Source organism: Pipistrellus kuhlii, unplaced genomic scaffold (genome assembly GCF_014108245.1).
Source record: "Pipistrellus kuhlii isolate mPipKuh1 unplaced genomic scaffold, mPipKuh1.p scaffold_m20_p_30, whole genome shotgun sequence".
Lineage (NCBI taxonomy): Eukaryota > Metazoa > Chordata > Mammalia > Chiroptera > Vespertilionidae > Pipistrellus > Pipistrellus kuhlii.
The window spans coordinates 6,832,454-6,851,821 of NW_023425530.1; the positions used below are offsets into that span (position 1 = coordinate 6,832,454).

The following is a 19,368-nucleotide window of genomic DNA, read 5'->3' on the forward strand; positions in this document are numbered from 1 at the left end:
GTTGGGACATGTTCAGGAGGCAGCCAATGTGTCTCTCTCATGTCTCTCCCCTCCTTTCTATTCTCTCTAGAAATCAATGGAAAGATACCCTAGTGAGGATTAACAAAATAAAAGATGTAGAAGAACATTAAATGACACTGAAATATATTCATAATACTAAGTGTAAAAAGGATATAAAAGACTGCCCCAGCTGAAACCGTTTTGACTCGGTGGATAGAGCGTCGGCCTGCGGACTGAAAGGTCCCGGGTTTGATTCCGGTCAAGGGCATGTACCTTGGTTGCCGGCACATCCCCAGTGGGGGGTGTGCAAGAGGCAGCTGATCGATGATTCTCTCTCATCGATGTTTCTAACTATCTCCCTTCCTCTCTGTAAAAAAATCAATATAATATATATATATTTTTTTTAAATAAATGTTAACACAAATAACCTCTAATGAAAATATATTTATTTATTTACTTACAAACAAAGCAGTGAAAAAAAATGGCATTGTTTTACATTTTTGTAAAGCTCCTACTTGTTTAATGGAAGACAGCTGGATTCTCACATAGGCTACTGCAATCAATCTGTTACAATATGCTGTTTTGGTTGAAGAATATGAAGAAAATCCAGCCTTACACTGATACATAGTTGTAAAAGGGAGAAGAATTATAGCCTTTTCAGCTAATTGGGGATATTCTACTCTGTTACTACACTAAAACTCAGATGGCTGTGTATTAAAGTTAGTTACTATGTGGAACAGGAAACTGTATCAATTTACGGAGTTACATTGAAACATATTTCTCATGCAGTTTTAATTGATTTATTTTCCCTATCATGCTTTTGTAACATCATACATTGGTCTTTGAGAAAATACTGATTTTACTGAGTTATTACATTTCATTACACAAAAATTTTAAAGTCATTATTTGTAAATATCAACACTGATTTCATCAACAAGCTTTTATTTTTATTTTATTTTTTAATATATTTTATTGAGTTTTTACAGAGAGGAAGAGGGAGGGATAGAGAGTTAGAAACATCAATGAGAGAGAAACATCGATCAGCTGCCTCTTGCACACCCCCTACTGGGGGATGTGCAGGCAACCCAGGTACATGCCCTTGACAGGAATCGAACCTGGGACCTTTCGGTCCCCAGGCCAATGCTCTATCATCCACTGAGCCAAACGGTTTTGGCTCAACAAGCTTTTAAATACTGAAAAGTTGCCAGATTCATGGTAGTGAATAAAATTTTCCCAAATACCTAAGTTTTGCTTGAAAGCTTGAATTTTATCATTGGCAACCATTAGTTGTCCTTGCAGTGACCAGCTCACTTCATTCATTTCTGAGAAAATATCTGCCAAATATCCTAATCTGAGTAACCACAGTCTGTCATTCTTTCAAGTAAAAATGATGCTCCATGAAAAATGTTGCCAGTTTAATCTCAACTCAAACAACTGTACAAGTATATTACCTAAACTGCCATCATTCTTCCATGCACTAGAAGTGCTCTATGCAAACCTCCTATGCCACCATACTGAATATTAAAAAGACCTGCTGCAGCGCTAAAGCTTTAACACAATTACTACTTTTCATTGCTTCTTCCAAGGAATTCTTAAGTGAAAGCATTTTGTTTAACATTGAGTGTGTGGGGTGAGGAATACAATAACAAGTACTGCTAGCGTTTGGTGACACTGCACTGATTCCTGTTAAGGTGCCAGCAGTTTTACCCACCATTGCTTTTATACCAATAATGCACATGATAACACAGACAAATGGCAAAGGCAAATAACTCTTTTAAATTATTATGAAGAGAGTTTTTCTAAAGAGTTTTCCTAAAAGGTTTTTTTGGGATCCACAGAAGGTCACATTTTAAAAAATATATATATATATTTTTATTGATTTTTTACAGAAAGGAAGGGAAAGGGATAGAGAGCTAGAAACATCGATGAGAGAGAAACACCCATCAGCTGCCTCCTGCACAACCCCCACTGGGGATGTGCCCAAAACCAAGGTTCATGCCGTTGACTGGAATCAAACCTGGGACCTTTCAGTCCACAGGTTGACACTCTATCCACTGAGCCACACCGGTTTCAGCAGATGGTCACACTTTGAGAACCACTGGATTAGTCAATAAATGGAACTGGGACAACCGGTTACCCACGTGAGAAAAATAAAAGTCCAGGCAGATTTTTTAAAAAAGCTAAATATGAAAAGTAAAACTTTCAGAAGAAAACACAATAGGATACCTTATTAACCTCAAGGTAAGATTTCTTAAGCAAGGCTCAAAACCCACCACAAAATATACAGGTTGATAATTCTGATGACATTAAAATAATAATTCTGAACATCAAAAGTCTCCTGAGATTTGCCTTTTCATAAAAGTCTCCATGTGAGCCGTAACCGGTTTGGCTCAGTGGATAGAGCATTGGACTAAGGACTGAGAGGTCCTAGATTCGATTCCAGTCAAGGGCAAGTACCTTGGTTGGGGGCACATCCCCAGTGGGAGGTATGCAGGAGGCAGCTATCAATGTTTCTCTCGGTGGATGTTTTTAACTTTCTATCCCTCTCCCTTCCTCTCTGTAAAAAAATCAATAATAATAATTGTATATATATATATATATTAATCTCCATGTGAGAAGAACTCCTGAACTGAGTAAGATGAAGACAACCCAGTAGGGAAATGGGCAAAGATATGAACAGGAATTAATAGAAGGCAATCAATAAGCATATGAAAATAGCTCAACTTCACAATAATCGAAGTAATACAACTGAAACCACTAATTCACATCCATCAAAAGACAAATATGTAAAAATCTGATAAAACTAAGTGTTGATGAGGACATTGAGCAATAACACTGCTGATGGGGAATGAAAACTGGGATGATCATTTTAAAGAGCAAATTGACAATATTTAGTAAAGGTGAATACTCCCATATCCCATAAGCCAGCAAATTTCAACTCTTAGGCAAGTATCCTAGAGAAATTCCTGCATGTGTACACAAGGAGACACACATAACAATGAACACTGTAACACTGTTTGTAATATAATAGAAATCTGAAACACCCAAATATCAAGGGGTGACTGTCCAACAAATGGTCATGAAAGTGTCCTCTGTCCATGCTGCCCAATGCAGTAGCCACTGGCCACAGATGCCTATTAAACATATGACATTTGGCTGGTGTGACTGGGAAAATAAATGTTCCAGCTGCAGGTGGCTAGTGGCTACATCAGAAAGCACAGGTTTCTAGCAGTAAAAATAAATGAATTAGCGCTACATAATCAACATAGACAAATCTCAAAGCATTATATTGGACCAAAAAAGCAAGTTTCATAAGTTAGGGCAAGGACTAGAATGAAGTGGCCGATGGTCTTAGGCTCTACAGTCACAACCCACAGGTTGAGAACGGCTGCTGTAGAGTCTACGACCATAGGAAAACACATATTTACATTACAATTCATAACAGTAACAAAATTAGAGTTATGAAGTAGCAACGAAAATAATTTTGTTGGGGATCACCACAACATGAGGAACTGCACTAGTGGGAGCCCTCCTAAAATCCAAGTTCCTAGACACCAGGCAAGGACCAAAACTGCCAATGGGCCTTTCCAAGAAGAGTGGTCTTAAGCCTGTTAGGTTAACTTTTTTTTTTTTAATATATTTTATTGAATTTTTACAGAGAGGAAGGGAAAGATTTAGACACATTGATCAGCTGCCTACTGCACACTCAATACTGGGGATGTGCTCGCAACCAAGGTAGAGCATCGGCCTGTGGACTGAGGGGCCCTGGACCGGAATCGAACCTGGGACCCTTCAGTCCACAGGCCGACGCTCTATCCACCAAGCCAAACTGGTCAGGGCAAAGTTTGTTTTTGTTTTGTTTTGTTTTGAATGTATTTTTATTGATTTCAGAGAGGAATGGAGAAGGTGAAAGAGAAACATCAATGATGAGAGAGAATCATGAATCGGCTGCCTCCTGCACACCCCCTACTGAGGACTGAGTCTACAACCTAGGAATATTCCCCAACAGGGAATCGAACCGTGACCTCGTAGTTCATAGGTCAACCCTCAACCACTGAGCCACACTAGCCAGACAGGTTAACTTTTTTGCATTTATATCATTTATATAAAATTATAGAACATGATATACAATACCATACATATATTGTTTAAAGACACATGCATATAAAGATATATAACATGCTCAGAAAAATAACCACCAAATCCAGGATTGTAGTTACACTGGAGGGAAAGGGGAAAGGAGTAGGTTTGAGGCAGGGGCCTTTCAATGCATCCCTAATGTTTTACTTCTTAATCTGGGTAATGAGTAAAAGTGTATTTTGTTTGAGCACTTCTTATAGTTTTCCAAGTGTGCGCACCTGAAATAGTACATAAGAATGAAGACTTATTAATTATTACTAGATAAGTGTTTATTGTTTTTCACACTCCAGGTATTATACTAAGCCCTTTATATGGATTTTTTTTTTTTAATCTACTGAATATTTGTGTGAGGCTCTATCCTAATCTCCATAAATACATTGAGAGGTCAATGTAAGGCAGGCTAAGATCTCTGTCCACATCCAGCTTTTAATCTAATAATTAAGGGATGATGAACAGTAACAAGCCCAGCTCAAAACCAACATTAAGTACAGGTTCTGAGTGCCACTAAGTTAATAAAGCAGGGTCATGTGATTAAGGAAGGTCTATTCTAGGGTGGTCCAGGAAGGCTTGAGAGGGACATCTGAGTTGAACCATAAATGATGAGAATGAGACAACCATACAATTATCTGAAGGGAGCAGATTCCAGAGAGAGGGAACAGCAAGTGCAAAGTCCTGTAGCAGGAATAAGCTTGTGCTGAAAGACAGGAAATACAGCCAGCAGGGCTTCAAAGTGGTGACAAGAGGGAGACTGTTAGATGAGGCCTGCAGGGGTCAACTGAGGCCAGCCTGCAGGGCCTCCTGAGCCACAGTAAAGATCTCAGGTTTCATTCTAAGTATGATAAGCCTCTGAAGGTTTTAAGCAGAGTAATGACATGATCTGGTTTACAAATGAGTATTATTCAGCCAGCTAGATGGAGCCATTTTCTTCATTAGCACCACCTGGTTGTTGAGCTTTCCCCGGGCTATGAAAAGGTTGAGTCTGAGGATAAAGGAAAGAAGTTCCACAATGAAAAAGGAAAACTACAAAGTTGGAAATGAATAGATGTTTAATTATCTAGAAAATGTAACGTTATGGCAACTTCATTCATCATTAAATTTAGTACTCATAAACAATCAAATTACATTTGGAAATAATTTGAAAATTAGATTTTCTTGAGTCACAAAAATTTCCAAGTTGGCTCAATGATTGCCAAGAATCACAGCCATCACAAATATGAATCTCCTTGTAGCCAAGTAATTTCAAAGGCGAAAATTTTTTTTTAATTTTTAATGCAAAAAAAATTGTTTTAAATTAATGTGACATGTATGCCATGGCCCATGTGGTTCAATGGTTACAATGCTGGTCACGGGTTCCATTCCCACGTACATGGCTTGCAGGTTCCATCCCTGGTTCCAGTCACCATGCCTGTGGGAAGCAACCAGTCAACATGTCTCTCTCATATCCATGTTTCTCTCTCTCCCCCTACTTACTCATGCACCCTCTCTAAAAATCAATGGAAAAGTATCCTCAGGTGAGAATTAATTTTAAAAAATTGATGTGACATGTAGATACAAAAATATATGTAGCCTTAAGACTCGGGGGGGGGGGGTGGGCAGAGGTGGCTGGATAAGAATGCTAGTAAGTTGGATCAGTGCTTGCTATTCAGGCCTCAAGAAAATCTAATTTTCAAATTATTTCCAAATGTAATTTCATACACTCTGAGTAAGAACACTGTCCAGGGCAGCGGACTGCCAGTGGTCCAGGAGACCCTTGGAAAGGCTTCTCTGAGGAGAGGATATTTAAACAGAGAGACATAAATGACAAGAAGGCACCAACCATCCCCAAAAGTAGAAGAGAATCTAGTTAGAGGTTCTGAGCTGGGAATGCTGTCAGATTTCTAAGGAACAAAGAGAGGGGCAATTTGGCTGGTCTGAAGTTGGGGCTTGTGGGTTGTAGGGAACAAAGCATGTAGAGTCTTACAATATAGTAGTGCCCCTTTAGTGGAGGAGGACAGCTCCAAGATCCCCAGAGGATGCCTATCTAATAAAGAGGGAACATGCTATTGACCATCACTCCGTCACAAAGATGGGTGCACCCACAGCTGAAGCCAAGTTCCCATGAGGAGCAATCAGCAGGGACCTGAGGCTATGCCCTCCCCCGCCCCGTGGGGCTTGACAGGGGACCTCAGGCTGAGCCCCCACACCAGCACCAGGCCGGGGGACCTCAGACAGCATCCCCCCGCCCCAGCACGGGGCCAGGGGACCTGAGGCTGCACCCCGCTACCTGGCTGGGCTTGACAGGGGACCTCAAGGTGCACCCCAGTGCTGAGGTGGGGGACCTCAGGCTATGCCCCCCACCCCCAGCACCGGGCCAGGGGACCTGAGGCTGCACCCCCCTACCTGGCTGGGCTTGACAGGGGACGTCAGGCCGTGCCTCCCGCCTTGGCACCAGGCCGGGGGACCTGAGGCTATGGCCCCCACCCAGGGGGCTTGATGGGGACCTCAAGGTGAGCTTTCCGTCCTGGTGCTGGGCTAGGGGACCTCAGGCTGCTCCCCCTGCCCTAGCGCCAGGCAGGGGGGCCTCAGGCTGCGCCTCCCACCAGGTGAGGCTTGACAGGGGACCTCAAGGTGCACCCCAGTGCTGGGCTGGGGAAACTCAGGCTGCACCTCCCGCCCAGTGGGGCTTGACAGGGGACCTCAAGGCTCACACACACCACCCTGGTCTGGGCTGGGGGACCTCAGGCCATAGCACCTGTCCTGGCGCTGTGCCAGGGGACCTGATGCTACATCCCCTGCCCAGTGGGGCCTGACAATGGTGGGACTGGCCAGGTCTGGATCTAGCCTCATGGGGCTGGAGCCCAGCCAGGTTCTGGGTCTCACACGATTTTGAGGTGCATGGGGACTTGACTCTGGATCCCATGGTGCGCCCCACACTCTGACAGGAAGAAGGTTTTCATATACATTTTACTAATTTTTTTTCATCTCTGACACTTCTATTATAGAGAAAGGGCAAACAGCAATATTAAATTATTTCCTCTAATCCTTTTTTAATGTGCACAAATTTTGTGCACCAGGCCACTAGTATGTGTATGTGTGTGTATGTATATATTAAACTATCCCTAAATATACCGTTTTTCCTAAACACACATGCCAGTAATAGTTTAATTTCTAAATTAGGTAGTCAGAAATTAACAATAACAGAAATTAACAACTCTACGGGAAAAGCAGTCAGTGCCCCTGACTAAATAGTCAGGTATTACATGTTTATTTTTTACATTTTTATTGATTTTAGAGAAAGAGAAGCATCAATGTGAGAATGAAACATTGATCTGTTGCCTTCCGCACACTCTGACAGGGGATTGAACCTGCAACCTGGGTATGTGCCCTGACAGGGAATTGAACCTATGACCCTCAGTGCATGGGACGATGCCCCATCGTGATATCAGAACAGTGCACAATTTAAAACATGAACTGTTTATTTCTGGAGTTTTCCATTTAATATTTTCGTATCAAGATTGAGGCAGGTAACTGAACCGTTGAAAAGTAAAGCTGTGGATGGGGGCAGTGGAGCAAAGAGATGACTGTGTCCTCATCCTGAGAAAAATAGAAAACCACTCACATTATAAGCAGGAGAGGGTCTAATCCAATTTGATGTCCAATGTCCAATATGGTAGCCACTTCCCATAAGGGCTCACGAGCAGCTGAATATAGCTACTTCCACTATGAAACAAAACTTTCCATGTCACTTAATTTTAACTAACATTTCCATTTAAAAACCAATATGCAATTGAGCTCACGGAACACACTTTTCATGGGATGGCTTGGGCATGAGAGTTTACATTTTCAACTGTAAATGTTATGAAACTTAAAGCCAGACCAACTCTTTCTGATGAAAATGTAGCTGTAAAATGAATGGGATTTCACAGACTTTGCGCAGAGTAAAATAGCGTAAGTTTCCTCATTTGTATTTTTTATACCCACCACCTTTGAAATATTTTGGTTATACTGGATTAAATACATTTTTTTTTTTTTTTAATCCTCTGGGGGCACTGACCTCTTTTCCCTTAGGTTGTCAGGACATTTTTTTCCATTGATGTTTAGAGAGAGTGGCGGGGAAGAGGGAGTGAGGGAGAAAGAAACAAAGATGTGAGAGAGACACATCCATGGATTGGTTGCCTTCTGTACAGACCCCAACCAGGTCGGGGATCCAATCTGCAATCCAGGTACATGCTCTTGACCAAGAATCGAATCCAGGGCGCTTCAGGTGCGCCGACCTACGCTCGAACCACTGGTCCACCCACCCACACATGTGTTTTGATGTGTGTACATATGTGATGTTGTTTTTTAAACTTTTTTTAAATATTCATTTCCTAATGATTAGTGATGTTGAGCATCTTTTCATGTACCTGTTGGCCATTTGTTTGCCTTCTTTTCTTTTTTAATATATTTTATTGATTTTTTACAGAGAGAAAGGGAGAAAGATAGAGAGTTAGAAACGTCGACGAGAGAGAAACATCGACCAGCTGCCTCTTGCACAGAGGCTACCTACCGGGGATGTGCCCGCAACCAAAGTACACGCCCTTGACCAGAATCGAACCTGGGACCTTTCAGTCCGCCGACCGACGCTCTACCACTGAGTCAAAACGGTTTCGGCTAAACTTTTTTTTTTTTTAGACGTGGTTACTAAACAAATTAAGATTAGGTATGTGGCTTATTTCCATTGGTCGCGGGTGGTAGCAAAGAGAGTGGGTGCGGAGGCGCCTGGCAGGGGCAACGGTGGCCCGCAAGGCATGTACATGGAGACAAGTCTCTAGATGTATTATGAAGTCACAAGTCAGTGTCTACTCACGGCCCCATTAAACCGAGCGAGTAAACATGGTCTCGGGAGCTGAGTGGCAGAGGCTGGACTCGAACTCCTACTTACAGCGTTGTGCGCCTGACACAACTCGCAGCGGCCCACGTGGAGGCGAGGGAGGGATTCGAACTGGGCTTGACAGCCAGGTCCCGGGCCCCAGCGCCGCGTTACCGCTGCTCCATCTACCTGCAGGGGTGAGTCCACACACGTTCACAACGGACTCCGCCGCCGCCGGGCGTAAGGGGCCAGGAGCCCCTCCGAGAAGCTCCCGGTAGCGCTCACCTGTTGACAGGCGCCGAGGCCGCAAACACCCCTTCTTTCTCCTCACAACCCACCTCCTTCGCGCCGGCGGCCGACTTCCGCTTCTTCCCCACGAATCCCAAGCCCAGTCTTTCTCTCCTCCCGCCCCCTGAGGCTACTCAGCCAATAATCTCTCAAAGCATCTGCTTTATCAACGCCCCTCCTCACCTGCCAATCACTGCGGATTCCAGTACCGCCCTTCCCGCTCTCTTAAGCGAGCGCCGCGCGCCACCGCACGGCAGTTGGCGGCGCTGCTCCCCTTGAGAAGCGCCTTCCGGAAGAGTTAGGCGAAGGGCGGGCCACGCTGGTGCGGGAACCCTCAGGATTGGCCGACAGGATTGACTCCGCCTACCCCCGCCTGGGTGCTCGGAGTCTTGAGACGCTGGGGATTGGTTCCCCGCGGATAGCCAAAGAAGCCAAGAGGTGATCCCGCCTCCCTGGCATAGCCTGGAGAGGGAGCTCCGCGGATTGGTCCGGAGAGTCTGCACGCACGCCTCCAGGCGCTCCAGGATTGGCTAAGAGGGTGCTCACGCCGCCGAGGAGCGTTGACGATGATTGGTCGGAGGGTGCGGCCGGCTATTTGAAGGAGGCGCGGGGAGGGTATACGCAGTTCAGTCCGCGGACCGAGACGGGCGGCGGGCTCCGTGGGCAACGCTGTCCCGCTGGTCCTACAGGATCCAGACGTGGGCTCGGACAAAGCCTCGGCTTCAGTCGCGGCCCGGCCCGGCGAGGCGATGGCCAAGGTATCGGTGCTGAACGTGGCGGTGCTGGAGAATCCGAGCCCTTTCCACAGCCCTTTCCGGTTCGAGATCAGCTTCGAGTGCAATGAGGCTCTGGCGGACGGTGAGGCTGGGCCTGTGTGGACACTGCCCCCTCCCCCCGGGTCCCGTGGCCAACCCGACTTTCCCGTAGAAAGCCAACCCCGCGGCCAACCCCGACCTTTTCTGCGAAATAACCCCCCTCCCCCCCAAATTGCCATCTTATTCCCCTCTCGCCTCTCCCGCTCTAACCTCTGCGTGGAAGCTGCCTCTTACCCTTCCCCACAGGGGAAAGCTCATCATCCCATTCTTCCAAACCACACTTTTGTCCTGGGGAGCGTCTTGGTTCCCGTTTTCTAGAGGGAAGTTTCAGCCGCCATTCTTTAACCTGCCGAGACCCTCGACTACCCCATCTTCTATTAATTTCTGTGTAGAAGATTTTTATATTAATGTTACTGCCACTTCTCCACCTACCATTTCTTTGGCGAGACGCCCCCACCTCACTTTTTTCCCTACGGAGACTCCAGCCCTCAGCCCCCTCCCACTGCCTACGGAAACCTTAACCTCCTCCCCCGAATTTCCCTGTAAGAGGCCTCTCTCCCAAGCACCCTTCCAGTTTTCTCAGTGGTACCCTTTTTCCTCTCACCCTTTTTCCCTGGGAAGAAAGATCCCCGCGCCCTGTGACAAGACCTCACTCACCCCGTCTCCCCATTTGTCACACAGTAATCCCCTCCCCGACCTACTGATGTTTAAACCCCACTAATTTCTTCCTGTTTCCTGTCCCCACACACATCTCCTAGAACCTGGCTTCCCTCCTCCTCCGCCTGGCCCCAGCCCTCTCCTTGAGCTCCCAACTGGCCTAGCTTCCAGCTCCAGTCTTTGAGAATAATTTAGTCTCTCCAGCTCCCATGCTTCACTCTTCCCTGACTGTGGGCTTTGATAACACACTCAGATTTGAAGGGTGGGCTAGCCGGGAAAGCATCCAAGCATGTCTAACATATAAAGGAGGCATGTGGGCCGTTGGCCGAGAGTTTGACATGCTTGCACAGTTCCCGCTGTGCGCACCGGGTTCCAGCTGGCCTGCAGCCACAGTTCTCTTAGTACTTTGGATGGCCTGACCAAATCTGGAGGTTAGGTGAGGTGGGCTGTATCCATGTATACCAGGTCGGTATCCAGCTTCAAACAGTCAGCTCGGAGGCTACAGCCTTTAGGGCATCTTTTTGTTTGTTTGTTTTTAATATATTTTATTAATTTTTCACAGAGGAAGAGAGAGGGATAGAGAGTCAGAAACACCGATGAGAGAGAATCATCGATCAGCTGCCTACTGGGGATGTGCCCGCAACCAAGGTACATGCCCTCAACCGGAATCGAACCCGGGACCTTTCAGTCCACAGATCGACGCTCTATCCACTGAGCCAAACCGGTCCGGCTTGGGCATCTTTTTCCAAGGTGCCTTCCTAGATGTACTTACTCATCTATGTGACATAACGGTAGGCATGGCTCTCATCTCCCAAGTGAGAAGATGAAGCCATAAAATAGGAAAGACCTTTCAAGGGAAGGCCTGGGAAAATCACTTTCAGGAGGAAGTACAGGCTTACCTCCGTTTTATTGCACTTCGCAAATGTTGCAGTGTTTACAAATTGAAGGTAAGACTCAGCAGCAAAAAGATCACTGCTCACTTTATTATAATGGGGTGGAACTGAACCCACAGTATCTGAGGTACAACTACTCCATCCAACCATTTGTCCACTTGGTGGCTAAAAGGAGAAGAGGCAGCAGCTGAAGAGTGGGGACCTGGGAAGCCAGGGTGTACTAATTAGCACCTCGAGGTGGCAGTTGGGCAGTTTGCTCGCAAAGCCAGCCACTTGGGTTAGTTTAGGGTTGATACAATTGGAGATGTTTGTGTGCTGGGCCAATGGATCCGTTTCTCCCTGGTTTCTCTTCTTTTTAAATTATGTCATCTACTTGTGGCTAACTCTAAAATAAGTCCAGTTAAAACCTTCCTGTAACAAGGCCGGTGTAAATAAATTAAGTGTAGAATGTCACTGTGTGTAATAAGACTTAGTTTTAAAGCCAAGAGGAGATGTAAGGAGCTAATAGGTTAAGGGATTCACAGTTCCCAAATGGCAGGAGATCAGATTTCAGTTAGCCTGTTTGTACTCCTTGTATTTAAAAGGAATTGTGTGGCTGTTATGTAGTACTTGTATTCCTAGGAAGCCCCTGCCAGTTATTTAATAATCTGTTTATAGAATCAGAGTTAAGGTCCAAAATCAAACTGCTGGTCATTATATTTTACTAGAGAAAGAAGCAGCATGACTTCTCCAAGGTCAATAGCTGGTTGGTAAAATAATTGACACTAGGGCTTGTTCTGAGTCCAGGGGTTTTTGTTGTTGTTTTGTGTGTGTGTGTGTGTTTTTAATTGATTTCAGAGAGGAAAGGGGGGGGGGGAGAGAAACATTAATGATAAGAGAGAATCATTGGATTGGCTGTCTCCTGCACATCCCCCCACTGGGGATGAGCCCTCAACCCAGGCATGTGTCCTTGACCAGAACTGAACCCAGGACCCTTCACTCTTCAGGCCAATGCTCCATCCACCGAGCCAAACCAGCCAGGGCTTGAGTCCAGGGTTCTTTATCTTTACTAAAACCTGGGAGAGAATGCATCCTCTATTTTAGAAATGGAACATAAATAGAACTGATCGTAGAATTTATAATATTTCCACATCAGGACTCTCAAAGGAAGCAAAGCGGGTACTATTATTAATTACACCCGGACAATAAAGCTTTTGCCCAGAGAAACTCAAGTTGGGAAGTAAACTCTGGCCTGAAAATCCAGGCTGTGGTTCTTACCCTTAAGGCTCTAACCTATCAACTTGCATTCTGCCTCTTCCCACAGAGCAAAAGGAATTTGATTCCTGCCGGCGCCCCAAAAAATAGCGTGGACCTGGCTTTAGAAGCCTCAGATAATGAGGAAATCTCAGTCTGGTTATGTTGACACTAGCAACTACAGATCTGACAAGACACCTTTTGCTCTCTTTTGTCCTCAGCTTCTGGAAATAGATGCTTTCAAAACATGGGTTCACATTTAACACATTAGGTTTGTCCTGCGACTTTCAATTGAGAAATTCAACAGGTGCTGCTTGAATAAGTCATGGGGCCAGATGATCTGACCCACAACTATGGTCAGGCTAAGGTTCATCTGTATGATTATGAACAAAAATAAAATGACAAACAGAAAAAGACCTACTGGATACATTTTTTTTAAAAAATATATTTTATTGATTTTACACAGAGAGGAATTGAGAGGGACAGAGAGTTAGAAACATCGATGAGAGAGAATCATCGATCAGCTGCCTCTTGCACACCCCCTACTGGGGATGTGCACACAACCAAGGTACATGCCCTTGACCGGAATCGAACCCGGGACCTTTCAGTCCGCAGGCCGACGCTCTATCCACTGAGCCAAACCGGTCCCGGCTGGATACATTTTTTTTTTTTTAAGGCAGGAAACAGTTTCCTCAGCTATTTCAACTACATGGGTCTTTTATCATGCCGTTGGTTTTGGTTTTGTTTTCACACATAATGGAGGAGCATCTTGTGCAGTGGTTAGATCATAACGTTAGGGTATAAAGACAAAATGAAATGTAGTCAAATTATCTTTGAAATTGCCCCAAAGGTGCCTGGCTGGTATGGTTCAGATGTTGAGCATTGACCCATGAATCGAGGTCACCATTGGATTCCCCATCAGGGCACATGCCCAGGTTTTGTGCTCCATCCTGGGTGGGTGGCACACAGGAGGCAGCCACTTGATGATGTTTCTCTCTCATTGATGTTTCTAGCTTTCTATCCTCCCTTCCTCTCTTAAAAAAAAAAAAAAAATCATATTTCAAAGTAAAAAATAAATTGCCCTGAAGGTTAAGTATGCATGTTACATGTATATAAGTGTTTTATAGGAGTGAGTTTGTGCTCTATTGGTGACTGATAATCCAAATCTAATTCTAAAGAATGGTTATATTAAAAACGGATGGCACTTAAGTTAAAATAACACTTCAGCTTTAAGATGATTCCAATTTATAGGTTCTTGTGCTGTAGATGATTTTATCAGCTCCTCCAACTTTTGAGTTAATATTTCTCTGATCACCCATTAATTATTTGGTTAATTTCTTCGGTTTTGAGGGATCCACTGTGGCCCACTTGCCTGGCCACCCATGCAGTGTGTTTTCTCTTCCAGTCAGCACCCACACAGTCTTTGTTCAGATTTGCCTAACAGTATTGAACATCAAGTGCCTTTGGTGTGCCCCTAGCCTGCTCTCAGTCTTCTTTTTATCTCTCCTCCCCAGCACATTAGTTAAATGCACACACATGTGATTTCAGCTGGAGATGGGGGAGAGACCAGAAGGAAAGATACCAAAATCTAGACGTGTGAGAGAGATGTGAGAACAGCTAGCTGGTTTTCTGATGGTTCTAAACATGTTACGTCTAGTATGTCGCTACTTATAACAAAAATAAATCAATAAACTTTATTCTCCCTGCAAATAATAAAGATACTAGAGTCTGAACCCCAGCGGGCCTGGGCCGGGTGGGTGTCGTTGTATCTCAAATCTGATAGAGTCCCTGAGCAGGCCTGGGTGAAGCTGCAAAGGGACAGGAAGCCAGTGCATCGAGGAAGAGCTTGGGGCTCAGATGACCAACCTCGGTAATTGTGGCCCGGCATGCGTGTGCTTCCGAAGTTGGATGCACTTGCAGGACACTGGACCAAGGAACAGGGCAGCTTCCAAGAGCATTTGCTTCCTGTGAAAATCACAGCTTGTGAAACTTCCCCCAGTTGCTGGAGTGATAGGTTGTGTAATTTCAGAGAACCTAAAATAAGTTTCAGGTCTCCTGCCAAGCTTCCCTGTACTAACGTGACCTTGCCCCTGATACACTTGGATCTCTTGCAAGAGGCAGTGGTCACTGGGAATTTCCTGTGATTGATGGGCAAGGTCTCCTTAAGCACTTTTCCTTTAATCTTGCTGGAACATCCTCAGGAATGGGGTCCCCTCTACTGGATCGGATGCAAGAGAGTTGACGTTAAGAGGAGCGCCTTATGATGCCACATTTGTTGATTGAGTCATGGGTCACCCAATGGCCATAAACAGGCATGACTTGGTGCTGGATCTAAAAGACCTGGGGCCTGGCTGACTCCCACAGCTGCCTTGTCTTCCCCCTCCTGCCGGCTGGCTGTCCTGCTGTATTGGAATCTGCCGCCCTGCCCCAGTTGTCGAGGGATCTACTCAGTTTTGTGGCACCGGTCCCTGTGTGTGAAAGAGGATGCTGCTTCCTATCCCAGTACCCAGTGGGCAGGGCCCTGAAATGCTGTTCCCTCCTCAGCACGCCTCACGTGGGTCTTAATTCAGCCTCTGCCATACGGTTTGTCCTCAGGCTCTGAGAGGCCCGAGTTTCCCTGGAGGTGCAGAGTCAAGGTCGCCTGGCAAAGCGAGGCCCATAGGAGAAATTTCCCACTGCCACTGGAAGTAAGAGGTTCCTGCCCGCCCAGTGTTCAGGACTGCAGTGCCTGGCACTTAGTGCCCAGGGGATGTCAGGTGTTGTTTAGAATAAAAATCTTTCGCCCTATTAAGGGTCTCTCCAAAACTAACACGAGAAGACCCTTACTCTGCCTTCTTGCTGTCACGTTATTTCAATTCCCTAACACCCTCTGTCCTTGCAGACTTAGAGTGGAAGATAATTTATGTTGGCTCAGCTGAGAGTGAGGAGTTTGACCAAATCCTAGACTCAGTGCTGGTTGGCCCCATTCCAGCAGGGAGACACATGTTCATCTTTCAGGTAAGAAAGGAGGCCTTAGGCTTTCATACCTAGAAACATCCTCTTCTACCAAAAACACACTGTGGTATAGTGGTCTAAAGTTCAGATTCAAATTCTCACTCTGCTCTTAAGAACTGACCTCTCAATGGTACTTCAAACACCTCTCTTTCCTCCATCTCTGTGTCATGACTGTCACCATGAACCACTGATTCACAGTTGATCCTCATTATTCACAGGAGTTACATTCTGTAAAGCTGCTGTGAACAGTGAATTAGTGAACACTGAACCATGGCCCCATAGGACATACAAAGCTAGGTTCCTGCATGTCACATTTTTGTCAACCAGTCAACACATAACCTTGTTTTATGTGTGTTTAAATACCTCAATTGATATTGTTGATTCATTAACATTGAATTCAGAGCTGACGGTGCTAAGGCTCAGTATGCGTTTTCCCTAGGCCGATGCTCCCAACCCATCCCTCATCCCTGAGAGCGACGCCATTGGTGTGACCGTGGTCCTCATCACCTGCACCTACCATGGGCAGGAGTTCATTCGTGTGGGCTACTACGTCAACAATGAGTACCTCGACCCCGAGTTGCGGGAGAACCCACCCCCAAAGCCAGACTTCTCTCAGGTGGGGTCGATCGCCACTCCCTGCTCTATATCATCTGGCTCCTTTGTATCTGGGGGAGTTGAGTCACTGGATTGATTCAGGAGCCAAGGTCACTTACAGTTTTCAAGTAGTGCTCAGAGAGAGAGGTCTTTGTTTTCAGAAGCATGCCTTGCAGAATTCAGAGTAGATAGGTTCTGGCCCTCAATCAGGGTGCACAGGCATTCCCTGGAGTCCCACACATACTCTTGGTGATGGAATAAGCAAGGTCTGCTCTTCATGGGTCTGGGATGGGAGATGAGGGTGCCCTGGGTTTGTGGGAGTAATGATAGGGCATGCTGACAGTTGACATTTCTCTTCTATCCCAGCTCCAACGGAACATCTTGGCCTCGAATCCCCGAGTGACCCGTTTCCACATCAACTGGGACAACAACACGGACAGGCTGGAGACCATAGAGAACCAGGACCCTGCCCTAAGCTGCAGCCTCCCCATCAACTGTACCCCTGTCAAGGGCTTGGGGCTCCCTGGCTGCATCCCTGGACTCCTCCCCGAGAACTCCATGGACTGCATCTAACTGAGGTCTTAACCGGGGGACTCCAGGCCCTACCTGGGCCCAGCTAGGACTATGGCCAGTCTCCCAACACATCTGGAGGGGGCATCTGAAAGACTTTGGGGCCATCAATTATATTCAGGCCTATCAAACTTATCCCTGAGGAAAGAATGGACCTCAGGTCTCTCTCAACCTCAGCTCAGAAAGATTATCTCACCTTTACTGCCCAGGCCTATAAAAAGCAGGTAGTTTAAGTTAATTCTCTAACTTGCGTCCTTTCTCTTCCACACACAAGCCAATATGTCACCACGCTCCCATAGAAATGCCATTGAACCAGAGCTCTTCCCACAGACCTCCCTGGCCTTCCTTGAGGCTTTCTTGGTCCATGGTCCCAGCCCTGCAGAGCTAAAGGCTCTGTCATTCCCCATCCCAAACATTTGAGTAGATCCACCCAGCTTTCTGGAGCCACAAGAAATCTGAGTTAGAAGGTAGACTCGGACACAATTTCTGTCCTTTCCCCAGAACAATTTTTAGGTCTTTTCAATCCAGCAGCCCCTGGAAAACTCTGTTCACAAAAGTGTGATCAGCTGGATGCTGAGGAATGATGGTTGATTCTCCTCTCAGTCACAACCACCTTCTTGTTACCTCCTCATTGGATCTGGATTTCCCTGGAGGCTGCCACTGTGGGAGCAGCCGACCAGGCCCTGTTTTGACATCAGGGCCTCTGGCTGCTTTTGCCTTCTGCTAAGACCTCATGTTCCCACAGGCTGCAGAGTGATTACAGGCATGGGAAACGGTAGGGGCCCTGAAACCACCTTCCCCTGCCATACTCTGCCACGTGCCCCGTCCCTTTGCTGCTTCGTGGATGCTGTTGAGTGTTAAAAGGTTTTTGTATTAAATGTGTTTGGTTGATCTAAAAATGCATTTCATCTCTATTGATTGTTTCTGCTTTTGTCTTAGATGAAACAGAGGTAGCTTTGTCCGTCTTTCCTTGGAACATGGGGTGGAGGGAGGTCCCTGGCCAATAGGTTGACTGCCTCTTGTCTCCTTGCTCCACTTCTTGCCCTAGTCCTAAATGGTTGTATATTTGTAATCCAGACTGGGATTTGGAAAGGGGTTTTTATTTGTTTAAGCTTAAGCAATGCAGCTGTTGTAGAGCATAACCAGTGGTGGTTTTTTTCAGACATTGACCTTGACCCACAGGAAGAAACTAACATCGTACTCCAAGGACACAGCAACACTTTTATTAACTTTTACTTAACCTTTCTTTGTAACCCCACAGCCAGACAGCTGGTGAGCCATTTCCCCATAATTCCCATAAGAGCCCAACTCTTCCCTTCCTGAGACTGTAGTTGACTTAGGAAAATGGGTGTAGACAGCTGCTGGGTAGAGTGCAGGTGGTACAAACTTAGAGCAGTGAGTTGGCTGGCTTGCCGACTTATGACCTCCTAAACCCCTCCAAGTTAGGAGAGCTGGCTCATCAGTCCCCTGCCCCTCTGACCACTTCCTTTTTGGGTTTTCCTCGGCTTCAGTGGCTTTCAACTGGGGGCAATTTTGCTCATCAAAATTGGGGCACATTTAGCAATGTTGAGATGGTTTTGGTTGTCACATCTGGTGGAGGATAAAGAGGTCCCATTGGCATCCAGTAGGTAGAGAAACTGGGAATGCAGCTAAACTGGGGTGGGGGTGGGAGGTTTGCTATAGTGTACAAGACAATCCTCCCAGCAAAGAATGATCAGGCTCCAAAAGTCAGTAGTGTGGCAGTGAGGAACACTGACGGTATACCGGTCTACAGATGAGAAGAGCAGCATCTTGCTAAGTCCTGGAAGGCAGATTCCCTCTGCATTGCCCGGACAGAATTCCCAGGCTGTCGCTGCCCCAGATACCTCATCTGTAAAATGGGAATGATAATGCTTCCTGCATGGCAGGGCTTGGTGAGAAGTAATGTATTCAACGAGTGGCACGAGCCCAGTGTGGGCGCCCAGCAACGGGATGGACACTGAGGGCTCCCTCTCAATCGCCCCTTGCTCCCCAGGACCAGCATCCTCCAGGTGCCCCAGCCCCACGCTGGGGCCTGCTGCAGCTAGCCTTCGCTGGGCCTTATGAATGACGAAGGCTAGAGGCCCGGCGACCTCTGACCCGTGGCGCCACTCCCCTCCCCCGCTGGCAGGTGGACAGTGACTGCGCCGGGGGAGGGGAAGGGACCGTGGAGCCAACCCTGGCTGGCCCGCGGCCGCTGCCGCACTGAGCGGAGGCGGGGGACTGCGGCGTGCACGGGGCCGGGCAGGCGCCCGCCTGGACCGCCTCCTGATTTTCCAAGCGCGGCGCAGCCATCCGCCAGCCTCGGCCGCCCCGCCCCGCCCCGCCCCGCCTC

General features: G+C 46.5%; 1 protein-coding gene across 1 annotated transcript; it reads left to right on the forward strand.

The window, feature by feature from the left end:
• The first annotated feature begins 9,528 nt into the window (after positions 1-9,528).
• Positions 9,529-17,923, forward strand: ASF1B (anti-silencing function 1B histone chaperone). Its single transcript, XM_036459536.2, has 4 exons — positions 9,529-10,117; positions 15,739-15,854; positions 16,291-16,467; positions 16,812-17,923. Exons 1-4 carry the CDS (start codon positions 10,009-10,011, stop codon positions 17,016-17,018), a joined length of 609 nt encoding a protein of 202 aa, XP_036315429.1. The 5' UTR covers positions 9,529-10,008; the 3' UTR covers positions 17,019-17,923.
• The last annotated feature ends 1,445 nt before the right edge of the window (positions 17,924-19,368 follow it).